The sequence below is a fragment of the Corythoichthys intestinalis genome, chromosome 7 (genome assembly GCF_030265065.1).
Source record: "Corythoichthys intestinalis isolate RoL2023-P3 chromosome 7, ASM3026506v1, whole genome shotgun sequence".
NCBI lineage: Eukaryota > Metazoa > Chordata > Actinopteri > Syngnathiformes > Syngnathidae > Corythoichthys > Corythoichthys intestinalis.
The window spans coordinates 15,454,772-15,481,910 of NC_080401.1; the positions used below are offsets into that span (position 1 = coordinate 15,454,772).

General features: G+C 42.3%; 1 protein-coding gene across 3 annotated transcripts in view; it reads left to right on the forward strand.

The window, feature by feature from the left end:
* Window positions 1-24,326: 24,326 nt before the first annotated feature.
* pex5la (peroxisomal biogenesis factor 5-like a) overlaps window positions 24,327-27,139 on the forward strand; it is a 187,272-nt gene continuing 184,459 nt past the window's right edge. For all 3 annotated transcript variants that reach the window (XM_057840380.1, XM_057840381.1, XM_057840383.1), the window contains exon 1: window positions 24,327-24,675. In XM_057840380.1, the coding sequence (XP_057696363.1) occupies window positions 24,655-24,675 (21 nt within the window). In that variant the 5' untranslated portion in view covers window positions 24,327-24,654. The remainder of the gene's footprint in view (window positions 24,676-27,139) is intronic.

Below are 27,139 nucleotides of genomic sequence, written 5' to 3' on the forward strand. Positions count from 1 at the left end.
AAAAAAGTCAAGAGCAGTTTCTTTATTTGGCTCAGAGGGAGACAGTCGCCAAAATAACAAACAAAACAATCTATGAAAACCCTGTCTTCCCTAACAAAACTAAAAAGGTCAAATTAAAGACATTTCCTTTACCTACCTCCTTGCAACAAAAACAGGAGAAAACTGTGCAAAACAAAAAGGCATCTCCCTCCTACATTACTGCTCAACTATTTACAATATGTACAAAGATTATTCGAACAGGAATCACTGCTGAACCGAACACACAAACTGGCGTTTCTGAATGCTGGTCTGGCTGGCGAGGAGGACGAGTGCTGGTGGCAGGCTTCTTAAATAGGCCAGGAAGTCCACACCTTGGCCAATGAGGGGTCACCAATCAGGAGTGGTTGAATCAGCAGCACCTGCACCTAATTCATTCAATTAGCCACCAAACTCACGCACACACACCGTGGAAAAAGCAGTAAAAGAACAATTGACCCACAGGGTCATAACACCCCACCACCTAAAAATCGGACATTTACCCCCCAGTGTAAATGTGCGATTCAGAGTTGCTCTAATGTAACTAGTGTTTTTAACCTTTCCAAAAAGTAACAAAATGGATGATGAACATTATAGTCATCTTACTGCAGGAATACGGCACCTGCGCCAAGGGCGCTGGCGTAGAGCTTTACTTTGAAGGGGCGAGCAAGTTTTATACAAACAAAAACAATGACACAAATTATGGGCGGCGCTTAGCTGATCTATGTCTACGGGTGGTGTCAGATTTTCATTAACAGAATGGGACTCAATAGGAACTAATTCTTTTCGGTTTGCCCTAGCACACAGATTTTTCTTTATCTTGGGAGAAGGAAAAACTTTCCCACCGGCCAAATCATTTCCCAGGATCAAATCAACTCCATTAATTGGGAGCTGTGGTCTAATGGCAATTTCTACTCTGCCTTTCACAAAACAAGATTTCAAATTCACAAAATGTAAAGGTGCACGCACCTCACTCAATTTTACACCCAAAACTGAAACATTTGAGCCAGAATAGGACTCAGTTGAAAATGGGAGAACATCCCCGCGAATAAGTGATTGTTTTGCCCCAGTATCCCGCAAAATAGTGATAGCGACTGGCTTTGTGTTTTCTAATTTTACTGAACCTTTGGAGACAAAGGGCCGAAAACCTGAATCAACCTGCCGTTTTGGTGTGGCCAACTTCATGCGAGGAGGAACGGATTGTGTAGTCTGAACTGATGCAATTGAGGATGGTTTGGTGCTTTTCGCTTCTTTCCTTTTCAAGATGGGACAGGAGCCAATCAGGTGTCCCTGCTCATGGCAGTAAAAGCATTCGCGAGTTTCTTTAGCTGAAGAAACAGTGACAGGGGTACGGCGATAGGTTGTAGGGGATCGAGGTTTGTCAACGGGAGCCGAATCACGAGTTATTGGCGAGGACAAATGTTTGTGTGTCAATGCGAATTCATCCGCCAATACTGCGGCTTCAGTCAGGCAGGTGGTTTTCTGCTCATTTAAATAAACGACGATTCTCTCGGGAAGACAATTCTTAAATTCCTCCATCAATATTAATTCACGCAAATTATCAAAATTGTGTATCTTACTGGCTTGGCACCATCTGTCAAATAAAGCAGTTTTCTCCCTCGCAAACTCTACATAAGTTTGGGTGGCAGTTTTTCCACATTTTCTAAATTTTTGCCTATATGCCTCTGGCACTAACTCATACGCGCGAAGGACGGTGGCTTTCACAACATCGTAATTTAGGCCGTCTTCTAAAGACAGCGAGGTGCACACTTCCTGGGCTTTTCCAACTAATCTACATTGAAGCAATAAGGGCCACACTTTTTTGGGCCAATTCAATGTAGCTGCAATACGTTCGAACACATTAAAGTAAGAGTCCACTTCAGACTCTCTGAAAGGTGGAACTAATGCGATGTGCCGGCTAACATCAAACCCTTCATGAGGCATACCTGTGAGCGGTGACTGTGGGGTTGAGGGGCTGGCTGTAGGAGCCGCACCCCGCTCTAGCTCCAGAGCTTTCACCCGAAGATGCATGGCTTCCACGTCCAACTCCTTGTGTCTCACCTCAACCTCTTTTATGCGAAGCGTTATCCTCAGCTCCTCGGCCGACATAGCAGCCTGACTTGGGGAGGTACGGAGTGGGGGAACACCAGGCACAGCACCTGGCCCCTCTGTCGGGGCTGGCTCACCAAACAAACCCCTGTCTTTTAACACATTGAACAGGAGCTCACGTAGTTCAGGTTTCCTGATGTTAGGAGGCACAATCACCTCAAAAGCGTGTGCAATTAAAACAAGATCGTCCTTTCTACATTTCTCAAGTACCTGTACGGTCGGATTGATAACAAAATCCTCTACATTAAATTCCATAGTCGCCACCACCAAAAAGAAAAAACTGCCAACCAAAAGCAGCCAACGAGGCAGAAAACAACCAAAGACACTCACCAGGAAAGGCGACGAACGACGATAAAAAAGCAACGGACGAGCCCCCAAATCACCAAGATTGGGGCGAGCTCCTCCCGACCAACCGCCACCCAGAAAGGCCAGCAAACACAGAACAGCCCAGAGGAAACAAAGCAGGAACCACAGAAGACCAAACACACGCGAACTGGCGTTTCTGAATGCTGGTCTGGCTGGCGAGGAGGACGAGTGCTGGTGGCAGGCTTCTTAAATAGGCCAGGAAGTCCACACCTTGGCCAATGAGGGGTCACCAATCAGGAGTGGTTGAATCAGCAGCACCTGCACCTAATTCATTCAATTAGCCACCAAACTCACGCACACACACCGTGGAAAAAGCAGTAAAAGAACAATTGACCCACAGGGTCATAACAATGTACGAAGAGTATTTTGAATAAAAAATGTTAGACAGGTCTCGAGTCACACGCATTAAGTGTTTTGGGACTGAGAAAGGCGTGAGGTTCACATTTGAGCCGAGTGCAAGGAATGTTGATCTGAGTGCATCCATGAATGTTCGTGAGTATTTTTCCTTCATTCTACAAGTGTGGGCGTTTCGTAGCTTTGCCTTTGCAACGCCTGGTAGTCATCGCTCCCGCTCGTCCTCGCCAATTCGGCGAGCATTGTTTACATCATATTTGTGTTGCACATTTATGCCGTGAGGTGACGTGTTCGTATAGCATCTTTGGGATGTGTTGTCCGACTGAGTGTAAAGTGCTTAGTTGCCACCACATTTTGTGGCCAAATTGACTGCGTGTGTGTAAGGCGTACTTCTGGCTTGTGTGCGTGCATTCGCGCCTGCCCCCACCTATGTGTTTAATGGCACTATGCAATTCGTTTGTGTGTTATTGATTATTGTGCGGTCAATTTGCATTGTTTTACATTGGCATATGCTGTTAATCCTAACCCTAAACCCTAACCCGAAGTTTAGACTTTTTAGACTTTTTGACCTTTGGCTTAATCTTCGAGTTAGTGGGGGTTTAGTTAGTCAGTGAAGTTAATTTCAACAAATTCCATGCAGTTAGTCAGTTACTTGGTAGTTTCAGTGCTCCGGAGTGGCTAAACTAGCGCGAGTCAATGTTGATGGAGAGCAACTCCATCGACTAAGTAAACCTCCGCCAACTTGAAGATTAAGCCTAACGTGAAAAATTCTGATCTTCCCGTTTAAATTCAATTATCGGAAAGATAATTACATGCGTGACATACATGCATACATACATACATGACATTTTTCTGTTGTCATTCTTATGCTGAGGCAGCAAAGGGAGAAAAATTGATAAAAAGTAACTGATCTAAAGTGAGTTAGTTGCTTTTTATAATAAAGTAATCAGTAAAGTAACTTGATTACTTTTTTGATGCATAATTAGTAATCAGTAATTAAATTACTTTATCATGTAATCTGTGACAACACTGCTAATTTTCTCAGTGCTGATAGCAAACCGGCTCCTGCGTTTTATTGTATGCTTAACGTGGCACATTTCACAACCAGGAAGTGGCAACCACTAGACGGTTTTTCTCAGCGTTCAGCACTGGAGGAGCGTGGAGGACAAATGAAGAGGGGAGGTACTTTCAAAATAAGGCACGATGCGATGTCACAAAGTGCCAAATTTCAAAACCTACCATCTGCAGAATGATTTAACATGCAAAGATGATTGCAATCAAATAATAAATTACACAGATAACATACTTCAACCAGGGCACTCTCACACTCACGTATGCATAGAACAGTTCAAAATATTGGAAAGTTGCTTTAGTGCCTCTGTAATATACTTTATTATTTGTACATTTAACACAAGACTGATGGGAAAAAAAACAAAAAACGTTTGACTTATTCTGAGAGTGACATTGACTTAGATTCTCAATGTACATACAAATCAAAACAATTCTATACAATGAAATGCCTCTACTCCAATCAAGCCGCAAATAAAACATTTTTGTTACATGTTTTAAAAAATGAACAAAAGCACTTACCATATTAGAGGCATGATATTGAGAATGTGATTAAATAAACGTTTTTTTTTATAGTACAATATATACTAATGTTTTTATGTATCGGATACGTGGGGTTGAGCCTAGTGACTGAAGTGGGGAGTTTCATAGGAGTCACTCTTTACGAGTGTTCTCATTTTGGATTTATGCTTGTTTATCAAATTGAAAAATGGTTGCAAGTGCATTGCCGACTGTTGCTCCCCTTTGTCCACATGCAAGTGAGTGACAATATTATTGCTCATTTGCCCCTAATTCAAATTTTCCCTTGCCCACAAAAAAAAATATGCCAAATTGTAGCTCAAAATACTCATACATTTGGGCACTAGTGACCCAAGGTACCACTGTTCCCATTCAGAGAATGCTTTATTTGATCGTTTTAATCTTTGCTGGAGCACTAATTGACCCTGCCACATGTAATGAAGTGCAAAGATAAAAAGAGAGTGGCCTGAGACTCGGCGAGGCGATCATGTGAATGCAATCACCTTTTATCGGCCATCGCACAATTCACCTGCATTTGCATTCTAAACACCCTGTCAGCAATCATCAGTAGGTTGTGATAATCAAAGCAGACTTGATTTACCTTTGAATCAGTTGTAGAAATCCTGCCTTTACTGGCAAATGCATAAATACGTGTACTTGTTATTAATGCAAGCTTGGTTGCAAGTGTGTGTTTGCAGTGGAGATAAACCGGATTTCTGTACACATCTGAGGGAATATTTGAGAAACATAAATTATGAATCCCTATGAATCCCACGCCATGCACAGACAACAGCGGTAATGAAGACAGCAGAAAAACTAAATATTCTACATATTTAAAGAGGCTGCTTCCTTTGTGGCCATGTCATCCAAATATTAAAGATTTAGGCCTTGTGATTGCCAACATTAGCGGGGACAGGCATGGTGAGGCAACATTATCTGACTAGGCGCTATTATGGGATGTCACTCGCAAGGAATCAGAGCTGAACGGGGGAGGCTGACTTAATGAGAGGGGGTAAGCATCACTGTGATGGCCACAAAATATATAGAAGAGCCGAGTAATGCATTCAAAGCAATTTTCATCTCTACAGTTAAAATGCCATAATGGAATGTGTACATAGTGCACGTTCAATGCATGGACATTACAGTACATATTCAGCAACGGTTTAATGTGCAAGTTCATTTAAATGCAAACGGCTCGTCTATGTTCCATGTTACACGCTGCACTTAATTATGGAGGCACAGGAAGTCAGTCCAGTATGGTCTTTTAGTCTAGATGATTCAGTGAACTTGACTACAAACAAATAATATTAAAGGATATAATGTGGAATAATGACTTCCTGGCTGTATGAAACTTACTCCCAGAGGTGATTCACAATCAAGGGTTTAAAGCTGTGCTACATCATCATGTTTGCCATGCCATATGCAGTTCTACTTAACTTGTCCCAAAATGGTTGCGGTCAAAGGCATGGAGGTAAAATGTTATTGCGATTGAGTTGTTTTTTCTCACTACTCAGCCGCCTGAAAAGAGACCAATAAAATGTACTAATTTAAAAACAAACAACTATCATAATCTGGAGCCGAAAAATTGTTCTGAACACAATTATTGACTGGAAAAGTAAAGTAATGCAGAGGACAAATTGCGGAAAAGTGACTTAATATTTTGTATGTGACTTGTAGGCTTATTGAGCTAACAAGTTCAACCTTTTTCCTGACCATACTTGTATCTCAAAATAGTCATATCCCATGTCATCTCTTCCAATTTGAATATACGTATATTTATATTCGATTAATAAGTTTCAAGGAACACAAAGTCACCCAATCATCTTTATCGGTTTACCAGTACAAATATATGTTTTTTGGTTTTTTTTTTTGTTTTTTTTTGCAAATATCATTTTTAGAGATGAAAAGTGACAATGAAAATCCTTTGAATCCAAACTATAAAAAAAAATAATGCTTGAATATATATTTAAAACTACCAAATAAGACAGGACGAACTGGAAAACCATTTCACTGTGCCAGGGACAGAGGTGGGTAGTAACGCGTTACATGTTCTCCGTTACATTTATTTGAGTAACTTTTTGAGAAAACTGTACTTCTAAGAGTAGTTTTACCAAGCCAAACTTTTTACTTTTATTTGAGCAGATTTGTGAAGAAAAAAACGCTACTCTTACTCCGCTAATACGGGCTACACAAGAGTCGTTACAGTTTTCCTCTTTATTCTACATATTAGTTTTTTTTGTTTTTTTTTGCTAGCGATGCTATTGCCAAGAGTAGCGCTACAAATTTCACCAATGAGACGTCGCAACAATAATCACATCACCCCATTACACAAATCAGACGCAAGCTTGCCGTTCTATGATCACACGCCTGTTCAATCATGTGGTTTCTTTGAAGCACCATAAAAAATGAAGTATTTGACATAGAGAGTTGTCCTCAACATGACTTGAAAGCTGACTTATACCTCTCTCCCAGGTTTTATTTGGCAACGATTGACCACCGAAAATCGGAAATATGATCCTTTATATTTTATAATAGTAACTTTAAAGGAACTACAGTATTCACTATTCTAACTAGGAACTATTTTCTCCACTAGAGGGTAGGGCACTCGTGCTCTTTGGACAAATAATACTTCATTACCGTTTTTTCTCTCTTTAATTTAATGATTTTTAAAATTTCTTTAGCTTAATGTGGTTATGTAATGGATTATTTTACAGCAACAGTTCATATAGAAACGTAAGTTTTTCCTGAGAGAGAAAAAATACCATTGTTTAACAAAAAAAAAAAATCTAATAAAAAGCAATTACTCAAAATGTTACTCATTACTTGAATATACTTTTCACTAGATACGTTTTAACTTAACTAACTTAACTTTAACTTTAACTTAACTTTTTGGATGACTACTTTTACTCTTACTTGAGTAATATTATTTTGAAGTAATGCTACTCTTGAGTAACATTTTTGGCTACTCTACCAACCTCTGGCCAGGGTACAATGACAATAAAAAGCCTTTGAATCCTTTTTACCAACGAATCCTCATAATTATATCACATGTTAACCAATTTTAAGGCCATTTTTTGACAAGTGGCTTAAAAAAAAACTCACCAATACCAACACATAGCGTCTCACCAAATTTGAATAAAGAATAAAGAGGACAAACAGACAATTTATTGTGCAGTAGCATTATGGCCTGGCAATGTTCGTGTTTGTGTAACGTGAACGCAATACAACTGAATCACACATAAAACATATTTTTCTTCGAGATGCAGCTGTAGTCATCGTTAAAGGATACCATAAAGGGGTTGATGCGCATTAGCATCACTGAGTGCAGTATGAATATCCAGGCGAAAGGAATCCGTTATTGATATTCCGGAAAATTGTACGTTTTTTTTTTTTTTTTTTTTTTTAATCCAGCGTCTTGTTGTCGAGTATTCAAAGCCACAACGTATATCACAGCACATTTAAATTTGTACATGAAAGCGTAAAGTCTGAAAGCCAAGAAAGTCACTGCAATCGCAAGAGACGCGTCTTTTGCCCAAAAGTTGGCGCTGTCGCCTCCACAATCAGGGAATTTCTATGCTAATTTTTGGAGTTATGAATTTATCTTCCACACTAAATGAAGGCCTACAGAGATGAACCCCTGAGCACTCCCAGACACCTATATTACAACTGTGTGAAATCTCGTCAAAATCTGCCCTGCCGTTTAGGAGTCCATAGGGAACCAACACATACACGCCGCCAAGTTTATAGCGAAGTTTAAGGGGGGGAACACCCCCCCTCCCCGGTGGCCGAAAAGTGTCATTGCATGTAATTGACTTTCCTATAGACCCTACCCACCGACGTCACAAAATCACTTGCTCGCTGTATGGTTCCGCCCCCTTGTCCGTCATTTTGTGTCTGTATTATCAATGGTCTCAATTGATCGAGCAATTTATAATGCATTTCATGGAAGACCCGGTGCTTTCGGATGCCGTAAACTCACTTGATGCGTTGCATAAAAGGCGTTATGTGGAAAAGCTTCAGTTTATCCATTCGCCGGATCCATATTTGATGCCTAAATCGATGTTTTTCGACCCGCTGTCTCCGCCGTATTTGCCTGACATCTGCTAGCTACCCTGATATGTACAACTATCTTGTCCACACAAAATCAGCCTATTCTCACGAAAGTTTGAAAAACTTTAAGAGCTTGGAGGCTTATAAATACTTCATTGCTGGTTGGGTGAAACAGGTCCTCGTCCACGAAAATTCGGCAGGAATCTATCTTGTGCTTGGAAAGGTGAGTTACGAAAATTTCAATTCAAAATCTTTTGTTATTGCTAACATCCACTGTCAAGTCTAATGTATTTCATGTCGTTTGTCAATGGAGTTAGGGCTTTTAATGTTTAAATGGTTTAGCGATAGCACTCTCACTACATACATACGTGTATGTTGTCGGAGATTAGCCTAGCAATGATCTTAATTGTGGTTGTCAGCCCAAAACCCTCTAAATATATATTAAATGCATCTTACCAGATATAAAATAACTACTACATAATCTGTGGTAATCGTTTGGAGCCCAGTTTTCTCGTCGAATTGCAGCAGCCCATCTCGCTCTCTTCTCTCCGGGTCTCTCGGAATCCAGTAGAACTTTCAAGTCTCTCCGTCTTCTCCGTCTATCTTCTCTGTTATTGCAACCGACCGCCACACACGCCTTCACCATTTTGATTATGAATGTTTACGAGCAGAAAAACACGTCGTAAATAGGAGGAATGTACGTAGCCGTAACAGGTAAACATGATGTGTTGACGGACAATTGGGCGGCACCAGTCAGGAGGACTCCTCCGTGAGTCATCACCTTATCGTGGTGGAGGGGTTTGCGTGTCCCAATGATCCTAGGAGCTATGTTGTCTGGGGATTTAAGCCCCTGGCAGGGTCACCCATGGCAAACAGGTCCTAGGTGAGGGGCCAGACTAAGCATGGCTCAAACTGACCCCTTATGATGAGAAAAAGAAATGAACTCCAGTTTCCCTTTCCCAGACGCGGGTTACCGGGGCCCCCCTCTGGAGCCAGGCCTGGAGGTGGGGCTCGAAGGCAAGTGTCTGGTGGCCGGGCCTGTCCCCATGGGGCCCGGCCGGGCACAGCCCGAAAAGGCAACATGGGTTCCCCTTCCCATGGGCTCACCAACCTGTGGGAGGGGCCAAAGGGGTCGGGTGCGTAGAGAGTTGGGCAGCAGCCAAAGGCGGGGGCCTTGGCGGTCCAACCCCCAGCTGCAGAAGCTAACTCTTGGGACATGGAATGTCACCTCTCTGGCAGGGAAGGAGCCTGAGCTGGTGGGTGAGGCAGAGAAGTTCCGACTAGATATAGTCGGACTCTCCTCCACACACAGCTTGGGTTCTGGTACCAATCCTCTCGAGAGGGGTTGGACTCTCTTCCATTCTGGAGTTGCCCACGGTGAGAGGCGCCGAGCAGGTGTGGGCATACTTATTGCCCCCCGGCTTGGTGCCTGTACGTTGGGGTTTACCCCCGTGGACGAGAGGGTAGCCTCCCTCCGCCTTCGGGTGGGGGGACGGGTTCTGACTGTTGTTTGCGCTTATGCACCGAACAGCAGCTCAGAATACCCACCCTTTTTGGAGTCCTTGGAGGGTGTGCTGGAGAGCGCCCCCTCTGGGGACTCCCTCGTTCTACTGGGGGACTTCAACGCTCACGTGGACAATGACAGTGAGACCTGGAGGGGCGTGATTGGGAGGAACGGCCCCCCTGATCAGAACCCGAGTGGTGTTCTGTTATTGGACTTCTGTGCTCGTCACGGTTTGTCCATAACGAACACCATGTTCAAACATAGGGGTGTCCACATGTGCACTTGGCACCAGGACACCCTAGGCCGCAGTTCAATGATCGACTTTGTAATCGTGTCATCGGACTTGCGGCCACATGTTTTGGACACTCGGGTGAAGAGAGGGGCAGAGCTGTCAACTGATCACCACCTGGTGGTGTGTTGGCTCCGATGGTGGGGGAAGTTGCTGGCCAGACCTGGCAGGCCCAAACGTATTGTGAGGGTCTGCTGGGAACGTCTGGCAGAATCCCCTGTCAGAAAGAGTTTCAACACCCACCTCCGGCAGAACTTCTCCCTTGTCCCGGGGGAGGTGAGGGACATTGAGTCCGAGTGGGCCATGTTCCGCACCTCCATTGTTGAGGCGGCCGATCGGAGCTGTGGCCGTAAGGTGGTTGGTGCCTGTAGTGGCGGCAATCCCCGAACCCGCTGGTGGACACCAGCGGTAAGGGATGCCGTCAAGCTGAAGAAGGAGGCCTATCAGGCCTTTTTGGCCTGTGGGACTCCGGAGGCAGCTGACAGGTACCGGCTGGCCAAGCGGACTGCGGCTTCGGCGGTCGCCGAGGCAAAAACTCGGACATGGGAGGAGTTCGGCGAGGCCATGGAAAACGACTTCCGGACAGCTTCGAGGAAATTCTGGTCCACCATCCGGCGTCTGAGGAGAGGAAAGCAGTGCACCATTAACACTGTGTATAGTGAAGATGGTGTACTGCTGACCTCGACTCGGGACGTCGTGAGCAGGTGGGGAGAATACTTCGAAGCCCTCCTCAATTCCACCGACACGCCTTCCTTTGAGGGAGCAGAGTCTGGGGACTCTGAGGTGGGCTCTTCGATCTCTGGGGTTGAAGTCACTGAGGCGGTTGGTAAGCTCCTCGGCGGCCCCAGGGGTAGATGAGATCCGCCCGGAGTTCCTAAAGGCTCTGGATGTTGTGGGGCTGTCATGGCTGACACGCCTCTACAACATTGCGTGGACATCGGGGACAGTGCCTCTGGATTGGCAGACCGGGGTGGTGGTCCCCCTTTTTAAAAAGGGGGACCGGAGGGTGTGTTCCAATTATAGAGGGATCACACTCCTCAGCCTCCCCGGTAAAGTCTATTCAGGGGTGCTGGAGAGGAGGGTCCGTCGGGAAGTCGAATCTCGGATTCAGGAGGAGCAGTGTGGTTTTCGTCCCGGCCGTGGAACAGTGGACCAGCTCTACACCCTCGACAGGGTCCTCGAGGGTGCATGGGAGTTCGCCCAACCAGTCCACATGTGTTTTGTGGATTTGGAGAAGGCGTTCGACCGTGTGCCTAGGGGAGTCCTGTGGAGGGTGATCCGGGAGTACGGGGTACCGAGCCCCCTGGTAAGGGCTGTTCGGTCCCTGTACGACCGGTGTCAGAGTCTGGTCCGCATTGCCGGCAGTAAGTCGAATTCGTTCCCAGTGAGGATTGGACTCCGCCAAGGCTGCCCTTTGTCACCGATTCTGTTCATAATTTTTATGGACAGAATTTCTGGGCGCAGCCGAAGCGTTGAGGGTGTCCGGTTTGGTGGCCTCAGCATTGCATCTCTGCTTTTTGCAGATGATGTGGTGCTGTTGGCTTCATCAAGCCGTGACCTCCAACTCTCACTGGGGCGGTTCGCGGCCGAGTGTGAAGCGGTTGGGATGAAGATCAGCACCTCCAAATCCGAGACCATGGTCCTCAGCCGGGAAAGGGTGGAGTGCCCTCTCCGGGTCGGGGATGAGATCCTGCCCCAAGTGGAGGAGTTCAAGTATCTTGGGGTCTTGGGTACGAGTGAGGGTAGGAGGGAGCGGGAGATTGACAGGCGGATCGGTGCAGCGTCTGCAGTGATGCGGACTCTGCACCGGTCCGTTGTGGTGAAGAAGAAGCTGAGCCAAAAGGCGAAGCTCTCGATTTACCGGTCGATCTACGTTCCTACCCTCACCTATGGTCACGAGCTGTGGGTCGTGACCGAAAGAACAAGATCCCGGATACAAGCGGCCGAAATGAGTTTCCTCCGCAGGGTGTCCGGGCTCTCCCTTAGAGATAGGGTGAGAAGCTCGGTCATCCGGGAGGGGCTTGGTGTCGAGCCGCTACTCCTCCGCGTTGAGAGGAGCCAGTTGAGGTGGCTCGGGCATTTGGTTCGGATGCCTCCTGGACGCCTCCCTGGAGAGGTGTTCCGGGCATGTCCCACCGGTAGGAGGCCCGGGGTCGACCCAGGACACGCTGGAGAGACTATGTCGCTCGGCTGGCCTGGGAACGCCTTGGAATCCCGCCGGAGGAGCTGGCTGAAGTGGCTGGGGAGAGGGAAGTCTGGGCTTCCCTGCTAAAGCTGCTGCCCCCGCGACCCGACCCCGGACTAAGCGGAAGATAATGGATGGATGGACAGTCAGGAGGAAGGAGTTGTGACGTCACGTGGGTAGGGTCTATATGCTAGTATGTATAAAAGTTGTAAAGCATTAAAGCAAACAACAAAAATGAATTAAATGAACAAAATAAAGATTTTTATAATGTGTCAAAATTGTTTTTCGAACTGATCATGTGACTAGCACCTTAAATGGTCATTTGCTTTGCATATTTTTTTTTTTTAATTAGGGGAGGGCAATTTTATCTTTCAAATGAGGTGTTTCTTTGTTTGAAAATATTACTTTTACTATTACTATTATAACTTTTTTCGGGATTGAATGATTGAGACAAAAATGTCCTACCCATAATATGGCCCAAAACAAAAAGGATTGCTAAAATCAAAGAAAACTTTTTAAATTAAAAATTAAGTGTTCAAATGCAAATATTTGAGTCTCAAATATGTTTTCGCATTCAAAAACTTTTTTTCATTGATTGAAATTTTTATTTTTTTGACGGAAGTGATTTTTTTGTTTGAAAATATATATTTTTTGTTTGAAGCAACTTATTTTTTGGACAATTTGAATTTGAATAATAAAGACAGAAATGTCCTAGCAAAAATGTGGCCCTAACGCAAAACAACGTTACTTCGATCAAAAAAGTTGCTTCATTCAAAAAACAAAAAAAATAAAAGACTTCAATCAAAACAAAAATTCAAAGAAAAATAGCTTTCAAATGCATTTTTTTGCGTTTCAAATTTATTTTTGCATTCAAACACATTTTTTTTGATCGAATAATGAAGACACAAATCTACCTCCATATGGCTCTGCCCGGGGGTTACAATTTTTGACTTGGGTAACTAGATTGGCACAACACCGGCAGGCGTACCATATTCAATGGATGACGATCTTGGCGAAAAGTATAGACCCCAATCACCAACGTCACACAATCACGTTATCGCTGTATTATGCCACCATATTGTCCGTCATTGTGTGTCCATATTGTCAATGATCGTAGTTTCTAAAGATGGATTCACTTGCAAATTATGGAAGCCCTGGTGGTTTCATACGCTGTAAACTCATTGGATGAGTTGCATAAAAGCCGTTATTTGGAAAAGCTTCGGTCAATCCAGTCGCCAGATCCATATTTGATGCCCAAACCGATGTTTCCTCCTGTCCAGTCCCGTCACGTGCGTCAGAGCTCGTCCTGAGACCACAAAATTTCCAATCATACTCCAGTTTATGTCACGATGAGGAGTCGGGTACCCTAAATCGGCACCGGCCCAAATATAAACAGACTTTTGGTCAGCTGAGCGTCACCATTGTCACGATTGTAAAATGAAACTTGATCGACAACGGGCTGGTGTGTGCCGAAAAATAGCCGCCCTGCGTGAAATGTCCCCCCCTGACGGGAGCGCCCAGGGGGGTACAACACCTGTTGTTGCGCTCACCTTCTTGCTAGGTGGCGACGAGCTTCATAGTCTCCGTCTGATGATGTCTGCGATCGTGTTGGCATCATATTGATGTGTCGCCGCTGTCTGACGTCTATCGACACAAACGCCTCATGGACCGAGATAAACAAACCGTGCTGCTTTAGAGATTTGCCCTTTTAACAGTGGGCACACAGCATTACTAAAATGACCGTTTATCTTCTCTGTTACTGCAACCAACCGCCTCACATGCCTTCACCATTTTGATTAATCAATCTTAACGATTGTCAGAAAGGTTTTTGGGTTCTTTTACTAGGCGGTGATTCCTTAGACAAGCAGAAAAACACGACGTAATAGGAGGAATGTACGTAGCGGTAATATGTAAACACGATGAGCTGACGGACAATATGGCGGCACCAGTCAGGGGGGCGGAGTTGTGACGTCACGTGATTGGGGTCTATAGCTGTCCTAAGCATTCTGATTTAGAATTCCCCTCAAGAATGATAGAAAACAAAAAACTTTCATTTTCAACTTATTATTATACATATTCTTATAAGTCAGTTTTATTGCCGACACAGGGGTCATCAACATGTTGTGCCCCCCCGGCCCAAAAGTCAAAGTCCGCCTATGATTGTATTGTGATAGCAACCAACACGGCAGGTTTTTGTTAGTCTTGCAACTAGGTTGGACTAATGTCCATATTCCACGCAATATGAAAAAATGTAATTTTTTGCACAATGCTTCATAAAATGAAACTCCCATTTAGTTCAGCTGGATCATGAGAGGATGTAACCCAAAAATGCACAGGAAAACAGAATTACTATATACAGTGCTGTGGAACAATTTTCACACTCACTGCTTCAACTATTCTTAAGTTGGGTCAGGGCTACATTTCTCAGAATATGAACCTAATTAATTGATAGGTCAAATGATCAATGCACAAAAAATCTGTATTGACTTGTACTTACTTTCAGATGTATTGGTTCAGGTGATACACCGTTTGGTTCAAACCTTAGTTTTCAAAAACTACTAAAGAAACATTTTGAAAACTCCCAGAATAATTGTCTGGATTTTATTAGCAAATTTGATTAGCAATATTGGAACATAACTTAAATTGTATAACATACACAATAAAAACAAACCTGTTAATAATCTCTTAACTACCCAGAAATGCAAAAACTAAACATATACCACGCAACTTTGTCTGTCTAAAAAAATAATTAAATATAACTGAAAAAAATGTCTTAGGGAATAACAATAAAAAACAAAAATCGAGCCTTCCTTCAGGTAAAACACTACTGCTTTTGTCCACAAGCACAGCCAAACTCATCAAAAACATGAAAGCTATAGTGGCTGCTGCTGGCCGAAAAAAACTAATACCCGTGACATTCAGCAAGTAAAATGGGATGAATGTAAGTCTGAACATGACAACATACGGGAAGGCACTCTAAATCACCCATATAACAGAAACAGAACTCATCATATAATGCAAATAAGGTTGCTTAAAAGTTGGTGGGGACAATTTAAGCATCCTGAAAAGTTGGCAGTGTTGTGTTCCTACCGTCCCTTTGCAAACCTACGCCCTTGATATTTAGTTTACCCATTGCCCATCGCGACAAACTGTCTCCAACACTACTGTATATTGTTATGTGTGCGCATGGTCATTGACATCTCAGCATTTTTTCCAATGGAAAATTTTGAAGCAAGTACAATTATATGAAGCTGAGTAGGTCTAGTCCATTACTATAATGCAAGTGGGGTGTGTTCGCTATGTTCCATTACAAGAAATGGATATGTATACCTCTCTATGCTGAATCACAGAGAAGTCAGACGGACAGCATCTTTAAGTCACTGACAATGTACTTTATTGTATTGTATTAAACATAGATGATTTTGCAGAGAGAATGTATTAAATTACATCACATTCGGACAGTTTAATTATAGCCGTCGGACACAGCAACTTGAGAGGTGATTGATGGTCACTGGTCTGTCGTTTTGATGAATCACTCTCTGAGTTTAGTCTCAGATCAATCTTCTCCAAAATTGGAAGTTTCCCATTTGACCTGTTAAGAGTAAAACTGCTTAATACAGCCTCTATTATGGTGCTTTGGCGCGCAAGTTCATGGAAATTAGTCTTAAAAACAGTCTTGGGGGGATTATTCTGTGCTGTTCAATAGATTATTCTGTGCTGTTCAATACATCATTGTTAACCAAGATGCTTTAATCAAACTTTGACGTGGAGTCGAATGCCCTCAGACACTGATACTCCATTGAAAGGTTCTCCTGGTGCTAAATCATTCAAACTATCTGTCAACCTTATGCCAAGTCAGCTTTCAGATACACTTCAGCTCTGTGTTCAACACGTCTCACGGGTAAAGTAAGGTCATTCCAGGCTGTCAGTAAATTGTGAGATCATGTCAACGTTCGCCCAAAAATTTAACCTATATGTAAACTTCAGTTGGTGAGTTCACAAAGTATGGAAAGATGTAATTATCGGATGTCTCGAAAACATTCTCCTGATTCCGATTTATTGTCAATACTAATAGATTGTTTTGTGGGGACTTGCTGATATTTCATGTATAATACATATGACCAGTATTTTTTCCCCATGTCATGTGAACACTTAAAAATGAAAATGCAATTCCTTACCACTTTAGAGAAATGCAACAAAGAGAATGTGTGTAGCTATTCAGGACACTTAAAAGTATCTTTGTAGGTTGTTTGATACAATTTGTTTGCTCTAATACTTTCTGTCATCCGCCTAAACTAAACTGGGTCGTGTTTGTGTTTTGCTAATGACTTGCCCTTCAAGCAGCAAATGAGATTTTTGGTTTGGTTGTTGAACTGGATGTGTAAATTGTGGAGGTAAAAAAGAAGAGATTGAAAAAGGGGTCACTACACATGAAAAAAAAAAAAAAATGCAAGCTGATTATTTGCTTTTAAAGTCACAGTGCATCTTGTTTGGCTTTGTTCAAGAGCTACAGGGGTATGAAAAAATATCTGAACCTTTTGGAATTTCTCACATTTCTTCATGAAATCACCATCAAATATTTTCGGATCTTTGTCTAAATTACACGGATGTAAAAACTGTCTGCTTTAACTAAAACCACCCAAACAATTATAGGTTTTCATATTTTAATGTGGATAGCATGCAAACAATGACAGAAGGGGGGGGGAATAAGTGAACCATCACAATTAATATTTTGCATCAGGACCTGGACAACTTGCTATCATTAATTGAAGAATGAATTCAAAAGTTTATCGGGATGTTTTGCAGGAAAACCTGAGGACGTCTGTCGGACAGTTTAAGCTAAAAAGAGGATGGATGCTGAAACAAGACAATGATCCAAAACACAGAAGTAAATCAACTTCAGAATGGTTTCATAAGAACAAAATATACGTTCTGGAGTGGCAAAGTCAAAGTCCAGACTTGAACCCCATTGAGATGCTGTGGCATGACCTAAAGACAGCAATTCAAGCCAGACATCCCATGATCTGACTGAACTACAGCAGTTTTGTAGAGAAGAATGGGCCGAGATTAGTCATGATCGATATGCCAGGCTGATCTGGAACTACAGGAAGCGTCTGGTTGAAGTTATTGCTGCCAAAGGGGGGGGACTACAAAATATTAAATGTGGATGGTTCACATACTTATTTTTTCCCCTTCTGTCATTGTTTTCATATTTTCCTCATTAAAATATGAAAACCTATTAATGTTTGGGTGGTTTTAGTTTTTTCATCTGTGTGATTTTGACCATAATCAGATCACATTTGTTGGTGATTTTATGCAGAAATGTAAGAAATTACCAAAGCTTAAGATACTTTTTCATGCCACTGTATGTGATATCATCAAGGTTCTGTGAAGTATTCTCGACACAGGTGTGGACACTTGCCTTTGTCAAGCTTTTTTTTTTTTTTTTTTGTGCTTTTCATAAAAAATATCTGATACTATTCAAACAAACAAGCAAATAATTTCAATTTTCTGCAAAGTTGATTTCTGAAAAGTACACAATCTACCGGTTTGCTTAAAACTAAATGATTTAAGATGTAGATGTTTTATATACAGTCTTATTCATTTTGTCCCTATAGTTTGTTTTACATTATATTCACTATGGAACATAATCTGGAAGATTACTTTTAAACCTAGAAAAATACTGCACTGCCATTTAACGCTAACTGCTTACAAATGTAAGTATAGTGGTACTAATATATAAGAATTGAATTCTTTCCAGGACCCGGTTTGTAAATCGAAATGGTCCTATGTCGAGTGGGATTTTCCCATAAGAATACATAATAATTAGATTAATTCGTTCCACAGCCCAAAAATCCACTCTAAATCCTTAATAAATACTGCTGGTACAATTCCAAATAGCAATTACACATAGCAAAACAAATAAATTATAGATACACATCGGAATGATAATAATTATGTAATGAATCGGGTTCTAATGTGCCGGTTGTTTTGCATCTCTTTTCATGTTCTTGTTGGGGTCGGCTACGGCGGACAGTAGCCGTATTGTGTTGCACAAGTTCTGAAATAAATGATTAAAAACCTGACGAAGCTGGCGACTTCTTGCCAATGTTACAATAATAATACAGTGTATCTCAAAAGTGAGTACATCCCCTCGCACTTCTGCAGATATATTTAAGTACATCTTTTCATTGGACAACACTGACAAAAGGACACTTTGACACGATGAAAAGTAGTCTGTGTGCAGTTTATATAATAGAGTTCATTTATTATCCCCTCAAAATAACTGAAAATATAACCATTAATATCTAAACCCCTGGCAACAAAAGTGAGTACACTATTATATAAGCTGCACACAGACTACTTTTCAATGTGTCAAAGTGTCCTTTTGTCATTGTTGTCTCATGAAAATATATACTTAAATATCTGCAGAAATACAAGGGGTGTACTCACTTTTGTGATACACTGCAATTGTCACTTTAGGTTATGAAAACTGGCGAACGGAGGTCAGTGGAGGACCGTCGAGATTGTAGACATATTCCAGCCGTATCGTCGTGCCAGTTCATTGATGCGCACACCACGCTCATATTTTTCGATCATTTCGATCTTATTTTCAATGGTGAGCATCACCTTCTTCCTTTTTTTCCACCACCTGCACTATCCTTTTTGAGAGACGTGTTGATTTCTTTCACAAGTAAATCCGTCGTGCTTCCTTCTTGAGGGAAAATAATAAAATTGCAACGTTGTCATAAATCGTCGAGCATGTCGTCATTATGTCTGGACAAATGACGAGTCAAATTTTACGTTGGATGTCGAAAGGATCGTATGTCGATGCGATCGTATGTCGAGGTACCATTGTATGCGCATGCATTTTGACAAGTAGCCATAAACATAAAATTGCAGTTTCTCATAAGTGGTGAATGTTTACTGACACGTTGCCTCACCTGTGGTTGATTATGCTCTCTGTGTGGAAATAACTACAAAAACAGGAAAGCATGAGCACTATGTTTAATGTGGACATATGGAAGCTTGGATTACTAATTCTTCTGTAGCACAAAGCAATGCATCATATAAAAGCCATGTCACATATTTCTGAAAGATCATATCCCAATTTGGCCAGCAGATGACACATAGCATAAAATTGAAATTTTAATTTTTAATCGCAGGCTTTGTGAGATAGACATTTAGTCTCATTCCCCTTAATAATGACCTCTCCATTCCTGTCTATTTTTTACTCTAAATTAATTTATCATTTATACTGTGCACTAACTATATCTGTGTTCGTCTATGGTCACAGATTTGTCTCACAAACTTTATTTCACTAATGGGCACTGCCACCTGCCAACTAAATAAATTGGATGATGTGCCTGTGCGTCATGAATACCTAAACCATATTGGCAGTATGCTTCTTTGCAAGTGTCATGGCTAATCATCAGACATTTATCCTAATTATCATGAATCACGCCTGTAGTGCCTCTTCAAGAGTCCAAGGTAATTAAATGGAGCCTGGACGTCATTTCGTACAACTACTTCGCATGGATATGACATTGCTGAGCTACATTTCCCTCCTGTTAAAATGAGAAACATTTGTCAATTGTCGATAATGAGCTTCTTCTCAAGGCTTGCCCCCTGCAACATTGCGTTGTCATGGATGTACCTGCAGGAGGTAATATAATGAAACATCGCACTGGCTTCCTAATGAAATGCTGGCTGGTAAAAACAGATAGCAGTAGAGCCACACTGTAATTAATTGTTGAATCAGATTGGACCAAACTAAATTAAAAATCTTTGTCTCTGACATATATATATACATATATATTAATAAAATCACAAATAGTCTTACATTGCAACTCAAAAAAGGTGTTGTTTTAGCATTTGCATTCCCAGATTTTGCCTGTGCCTTCTTGAATGCGCAGATCTTGCTTACAGCGCAAGATTGCGGACCGGCTCAATGATATTATTTCCCAATTGCTTTGAGATCATTGACAAGTCAGACAAGGAGGCGGTAGCCCGCATTTGAACCCCCAACCTTATAACTGTGGGGATATTGTGCGAGCCATCCATTCAGTGTACAGCCTACCACCAAACTCATGTTTCTCCGGAATTCTAATTATTTGTGTATGAGTCTGTTCACTGGCGTGCGCACATAGACCACTGGTGGTGCTCAAACACTGGCCCTTCCCCTCTTAACCTGAGCAAGTGCCCTTATCAAGGTTATTAAGTCATGATTATTATTATGTTAGTAATGCTTGTGCCCCCCAAGCGTCGCAGCCATAATCACTGTGAGAGTGCCCTCTGTCTTCCAAGCACGGAAATACACCTCATGTGTGCCCAAATGCTAATCAGTTGTCAACGAGAACCCGCAGCGCGGACAGGAAGGGGGCACATTACTTGCAGCAGGAGCAGCACAGTACAATAGCTTCCATCCACGCCCTCTCTTCGTGCTCGCCTGACGACCCTACGCAGAGATTACACATGATGTGTACGTGTGTGCCCCCTAAACCTCAGTTGCTTAACTATTTGCACACAACCAGTGTCGGTACTAAAAATACATAAAACTACAGATTGTTTTGCCCTCGGCTGAGAAAGGAGAGGAGTCAGGAATGGATCCACACTCACTTTAATGTGACACCAATGAAAACAATAATACAAGTGGCTCCTGCTCAGTGCGACTGCTATCGGTAACTCCCTGCCCGTTCTCTTTCACTCCACTTGCTTGCTCCCCCTACGTCACAGCCCACACGTCCAGAGGGGCCGCACATAGTTACAGACAGTACATTATCATAGCTTAATATTTAGTCATGTGTTTGCATATTTAGTACTAGTACTGCTACTTCGGGAGAATGTTGCTACTTAACAAAAACTAATAGGAATCTAAATAAACACACGCAAAAAATATATACTTGAAACTGACCTGGAAGAGGTGATACTGAGTGTCTGTTATAATAACAATGCAGGTTTAAAGTAGGCTATAAGCATCGTTTATTTGCCAAATGCCAAACATACACTTAGCTGTGTAGTCTGTGTACCCTGTTGTAATGTCAGCAAGCAGGCTTATTCATTTTTTTTTTTTTTTTTTATTTACCACTTGCAGCAGCAATTATGTGCTGAAAAGAAAGAAAAAGAAAATTAAAGTGTTTTGTTGCATTTTGTATCAGTAGCTATTATTTAAATATATAAACGAATATGTAATTTCGTAATACATCAGGAATGTTTTTTCTTTCTCTTATTAACTCACATTTTTCTAACGAGGCAGCCGGGCTGGCAGTTGCATACGCTGCAAAAAGTGTCCCTTTTTTTTCCCCTCTAAGCACCTGCTCCCCAAATTGTCTGTGCACGCCACTGAATCTGTTGAATTCACTGGCATTAATTTGACAGCATACGCGAAGTTTATGGGGGCGACAGTGGGCCAGGCCCCACGTGGTGGCCAAAAAGTGTCATTGCATGTAATTAGGGGGCGCCAGGGAGCCAGGCCCCACGTGGTGGCCGAAAAGTGTCATTGCATGTAATTAGGGGGCGCCAGGGGGCCAGGCCCCACATGGTGGCCGAAAAGTGTCATTGCATGTAATTACTTTACTATATATATATTTTAAAATGAAGAGTTTTCCAGTATAATATTGTCTATAAAAGTTGTAAAGCAATAAAACAAACAACAAAAATGAATTAAATGAACAAAAAAAAGATATTTTTATAATGGGTCAAAATTATTTTTCGAACAGATCATGTGACTAGCACCTTAGATGGTCATTTGCTTTGCTTAGCCAAAACCACCCGAGGACCGAAGAGGCAAGATGGATATACTAATTTTTTTCAAACCTAAGCTTTCAAAAATGACAACAACTACTGAGCAAGAACCAAGGATTGAAAATGTGGCCCTTTAAACGCCACCGTCCGTCAAAATGGTGAGCGGAGTTACAATTTGCCCCACTAAAAACACTAATTGTACAACAGAGCCACCACTGTTGTCTTGCCAATGTAGTTGCCCCCGTCAAAAATTGTATCACCTGACTGCGGGAGCACGCAAACACACACATTAATTATGAGTAATGTCGACCTAAACAATCAGTTGAAGCCAGAAAAGAACCACAGTTGTATATTTTGGACATCCACGTTTATTGAACTGGAGAAACCCCATACAGGACTTAAATTACAGTAATAACAGTTATAGGTCATCCTACCAGTAAAACCATAAAACATTGCCTTTTTTATGTTCAGTACGTATGCTACGTTATACAACAGCAAAAAGGTGTTTTTTTGATGGATGGGCCATGTTTTAACACCTCATAGATAACTACATCACCGAAACACAGAAATCAAGCAAATCAGTCCGGCGCAGTGGCTCCGCCCAGGGGATACCATTTTTGACGAGGCTAACTACATTGGCATGACACTGGTGGGCCTAGTAAGGCAGACCCGATTTACAACCCTCTGCCGTAGCCTGTCAGAGCATGGTGACGTGGTGCAAATGGACTGTGATTGGTCCGCTCAGACTGTTGTTTCCGGTTCAGCGTGAAATCAGCGCCATTTTTAAACATTGTTTTGCTACACATAAAATGGACCAACCTGACGGGAGTATCATTGAAGAGCAAGTCTCGTCAAGACATTATAAAGATTGCCAAATGGCAAGTCTATGTGCGGTATCAACAGTCAAACAGACCACCTCCGAAACCGTCTTCTGCATCGCCTGCTCCTCAAAATTTGTTTTCTATGTTGATGTGTTGAAGACCCACATTCAAGCATTCCATCTCCGTTAGCATTATTATTATTTTTTTTCTCTGTTGGCATTGTGTAACCGGAAAAAAACGAGGAAGCCGACAAGACACACCTCTCTAGTTGCTTGGCGGTGAATTACAGAGAAACATGTTCCCTTGCCGCAGAACTCAATGACGCCGTAGTCGCCGGAACGCAGATGCATAACTCAGGCTTTAGAATTTCCCTCAAGAATTATGGGAAACAAAAAACGCTCATTTATAAATATTCTTGTAAGTTAATTTTATTGTTGACATTGCGTTTCGGGGTCATCAACATGTTGTGCCCCCCCCGCCCCAAAAGTCAAACTCCGCCTATGATTGACAGGAATACACATCCAATCCATGTTGACTGGAGGGCTGGCAGCGAATTATCGCAATATGGATTGGACGTCCATTGCCGTCAATGGCATCCAATGAGTTAAATGTACTATTTTATTTTGGGGGATTTTTTTATGTATTACTGAAACCAGGGCCAGCCCAGGCCATTTGGGGCCCTAAGCAAAATAATGCAAAGGGCCCCATATTTTTGGCCCACCATTTCGTCACAGTGTACTGTGGAACCCATACATGCAATCCAACCCATACGTCCATATTTTGTATATTAATCAGATCTTGTTGCACTGCATACTTCAAACTTCTCACCCCAAATGATTGTCAGTACTTACCACTTACAGTAGATAGCGCCAAACCTTTTTCTAAAAGAGGAAAGAAAGAAGTTAAGGAAGAACTTTTATTTTTTTTTAAGCTTGTAATCAAGTCTCAAAACTCAGTGGTCAGGGGCCCAAAGCAGCTGCATAGTCTGCGTATAGGCTGGGCCGGCCCTGCTGAAACATAAGAAAAATGTGTTTTTGATTGGTTTGAATGGATTAATGGCATTTTATTTAACAGGGAACAATTGATTTGATATGCTAGTAAATTGAGTTTCCATAATAGCTCTCGTAAATCAAGGCTCCTGTTACATTGACGCGAGAGTGCCGCTAATATACGTCACTGAGGAGGGAGGCACCCACCAGGGGGCTGCCTCGGAGCGAGCGAGGCGGCCGAACGAGGAAGAGGAGCGCGCTATAAGAAGACAAGCGACCCCGGGAGAGCGCTCAAACGGCCCAGACACGATGATGAAGAAGAGGTGGGGAAAGAGGGAGGGAGAGAGAGAGCGAGCGGACTGGATGAACGAGACTTGTTTTAAGCTGAGGAGCGAGTGAGCCAGCATCCAGTGTGGGAGCGAAGGACGACCCGGCGAGTTTCAAGTGACCGGGCGGAGCTGCTGCCTCTTTCAAGAGTCACATTGAGCACCTGAGCGGTCTGAGTACTGCCTCCTCGCCATCCTCTGCCTATAACTTGAGCACAGCCATTCAATGTCACCACTTCTACTTTGACTTTGAGCCCTGAGAAGTCTGGAACAAGTCCCGGCAGGCTCTGAGGGAGACATCCGCGACGCCTCAATATGTACCAGGGGCATTTACAGGTAAGACGGGCTTTTATCACTACTACTGTTAACTATCATCACGGTTTGGTGCATATTCATTTTGGACTCTGATGTTTGCAAAACATAAGTCATCTCTCGAATCTAGTCACGTATAGCGGGGGCTCCTCGGTTTACGTCCAAGTTCCGAACGTGAACGTTAATCGAAACGTAAATCTTCACTAAAGTCATAAGTACAGTCAATATTTTTATATAGAATAAAAGAAACTTGTAAATCATCGCATGAAACAGAGCTGTTCGTAAGTCGGAACGGCGTATGTCGGGACCTCCATAAACTGAAGAGCCCCCTTTGCATGTTTTTGCTGTTAATCTTCATCAGTGGAGCCAGCCAAGGGACTAAGTAAGTTGACGCATATCCACTCCCAAACACAGCGCATACTAGGAGCATGCAGGTGCATGTCACATGTAAACAGCTCTGTCAAGAGAAATCTCACATCATGTTATTTTTCCTCCTCTTGTGATGTCAGTCGGACATCAACTGAATAATTTGGGTTACATCACCAGTGTAGACTGAATATGTAAACTTACGTCCCACCCTCAGGGGTATGCAGTCATTGAACCAGTGTTATGTTATTGATATATTTTGCAATAAATCCAGCTTCTGGTGGTACATGTGCCCCATTTTCAACACAAGAGATACTTTGCGCTTTTATTATGTAATAAAATACTCCAGAGTCAGTATTCAAGAGCATTAAAGACAAAACTTGAATATTTCATGACGTATTACTCAAGCATGCGGTAGTCATTGAAAATGCATGAAAAGGCGGTCGACAGCTCTTGTCTGATTTTGCAGCGTTATTTGTTACGGCCCAGTGAAAAGTCTGTTTTGTGAGTATGCAACCAAATGTTGTGCATATCTGTATGATGTTTCAATCCATAGGCATGCCAATGCTCTGACATTTTCTATGTTACCTGTCCCATGCCATTAAAATGAAGTGCATTCTGCATATTATTCTCATGAAAAGCAGCAGCTGCTGCATTTGTTGGATGGATTTTTTGTCGTAAACTCTAACTCTGAACACACTGTTTGAATATTGATGTAGGAATTGTTTGATTGAACTTTCTGTTCGTATTAGGGCTGGTTATAGTAATTTTAAAAAGTCATTTGTGTGGAATTAATTGTTGTGGAATTCAATGTTTAAGCAATTGAAGCAAAATTGATTAGTTTTTCTGCTTTAGAAACAAGTAACATAAGTTATTGAAAATTGAACTATTCAGCCTTGGTCTGCTCAATGAGACATTAGCATGAAATTGAAAGAACAATCAGAAAGATTTTCTTATCTCTTGATCAACATTTAACAGTTTTTGTTCCATTCCTCTCTCTATGTGCTCTATAGAATAAGTGGTGTCTAGGGATGTCCCCGATCCCATCGCGTGATGGGAAATTGGGCTTTTCTGGCAATTTTTCAGAATTCTGAGGATCAGAATCGGGTGAAAAGGATCAGATTTTAATTAAAAAAAGATATACTAGTATATACTTTTTTATTTTAAAGGGCTAAAAATTAACAAAATAATCCAGAAATACAATAGCATTGCCAAAAGAAACAAAAATATATACGGTTTATTGTAATGATCGTGGGCTGAGAACCCCAAAACAGGCACGTGAGATAGTGAGGGTAGGAATTAAAGCAGTTTATTATTCACAGAGCTGTGGAGTCTGTGGCGTGGAGAGTCTGGGCGAAGGTTCAAACTACCATAAACAAGAGGCGTAGACGAAATTCTGGAACAAAGCAAATTGGTCTATGATCAGATGAGTCCACAAAGAAATATTCACAACGCGAGAAAGCACTAACAGTGAACTGAAAGAGATGATCCATCGACGTGGTGGAGCTCTGGCTGTCTTACTATACGTAGGCAGATGGTGATTGCTGACACCTGCCGCTGTTCCACCCATCAGGTGCTGGCCCAATAACGGGATGACAGACACACCCACACACTTGTCCATCCCGGAGCCTGACGTTTATAATCCGCAACACTCCCAGAAAAAGCGGAAGAGGAAGTATTGTAAACAGTACAGTTTACAATACAAAACAAAACACAATACAATACAAAACAGTTGTTTGGTATCGGCAGATGCTCAAAATCAGGTGACTCGGACTGCTGTGCAAAAAAATGTGATCGGGACATCCCTAGTAGCGACCACTCCCAAGAGGAGGCTGTCTTTTGCTTCGTCTGCCAATGACTCTGAACAGGCTAAACACTATAGAAAATAGCTGGATGAATGAACGATTCAATCAATGAATAGATAAAATGAAAAACAGGTTGACTCATTCAATTTTGTCATGGTTGGCCAGCATACTGCAAGGGTTGCCTATTCGTTTGCTATCTTGTAATCAATTCATTAACGTAACCTGTAGTTAATTGAAGAAATATAGTCAAACACCCGTCACAACTCCCTTACATAAAGGTCACCACGGAGCCATTTTTTCAGGGGTGGAGGGTGGGG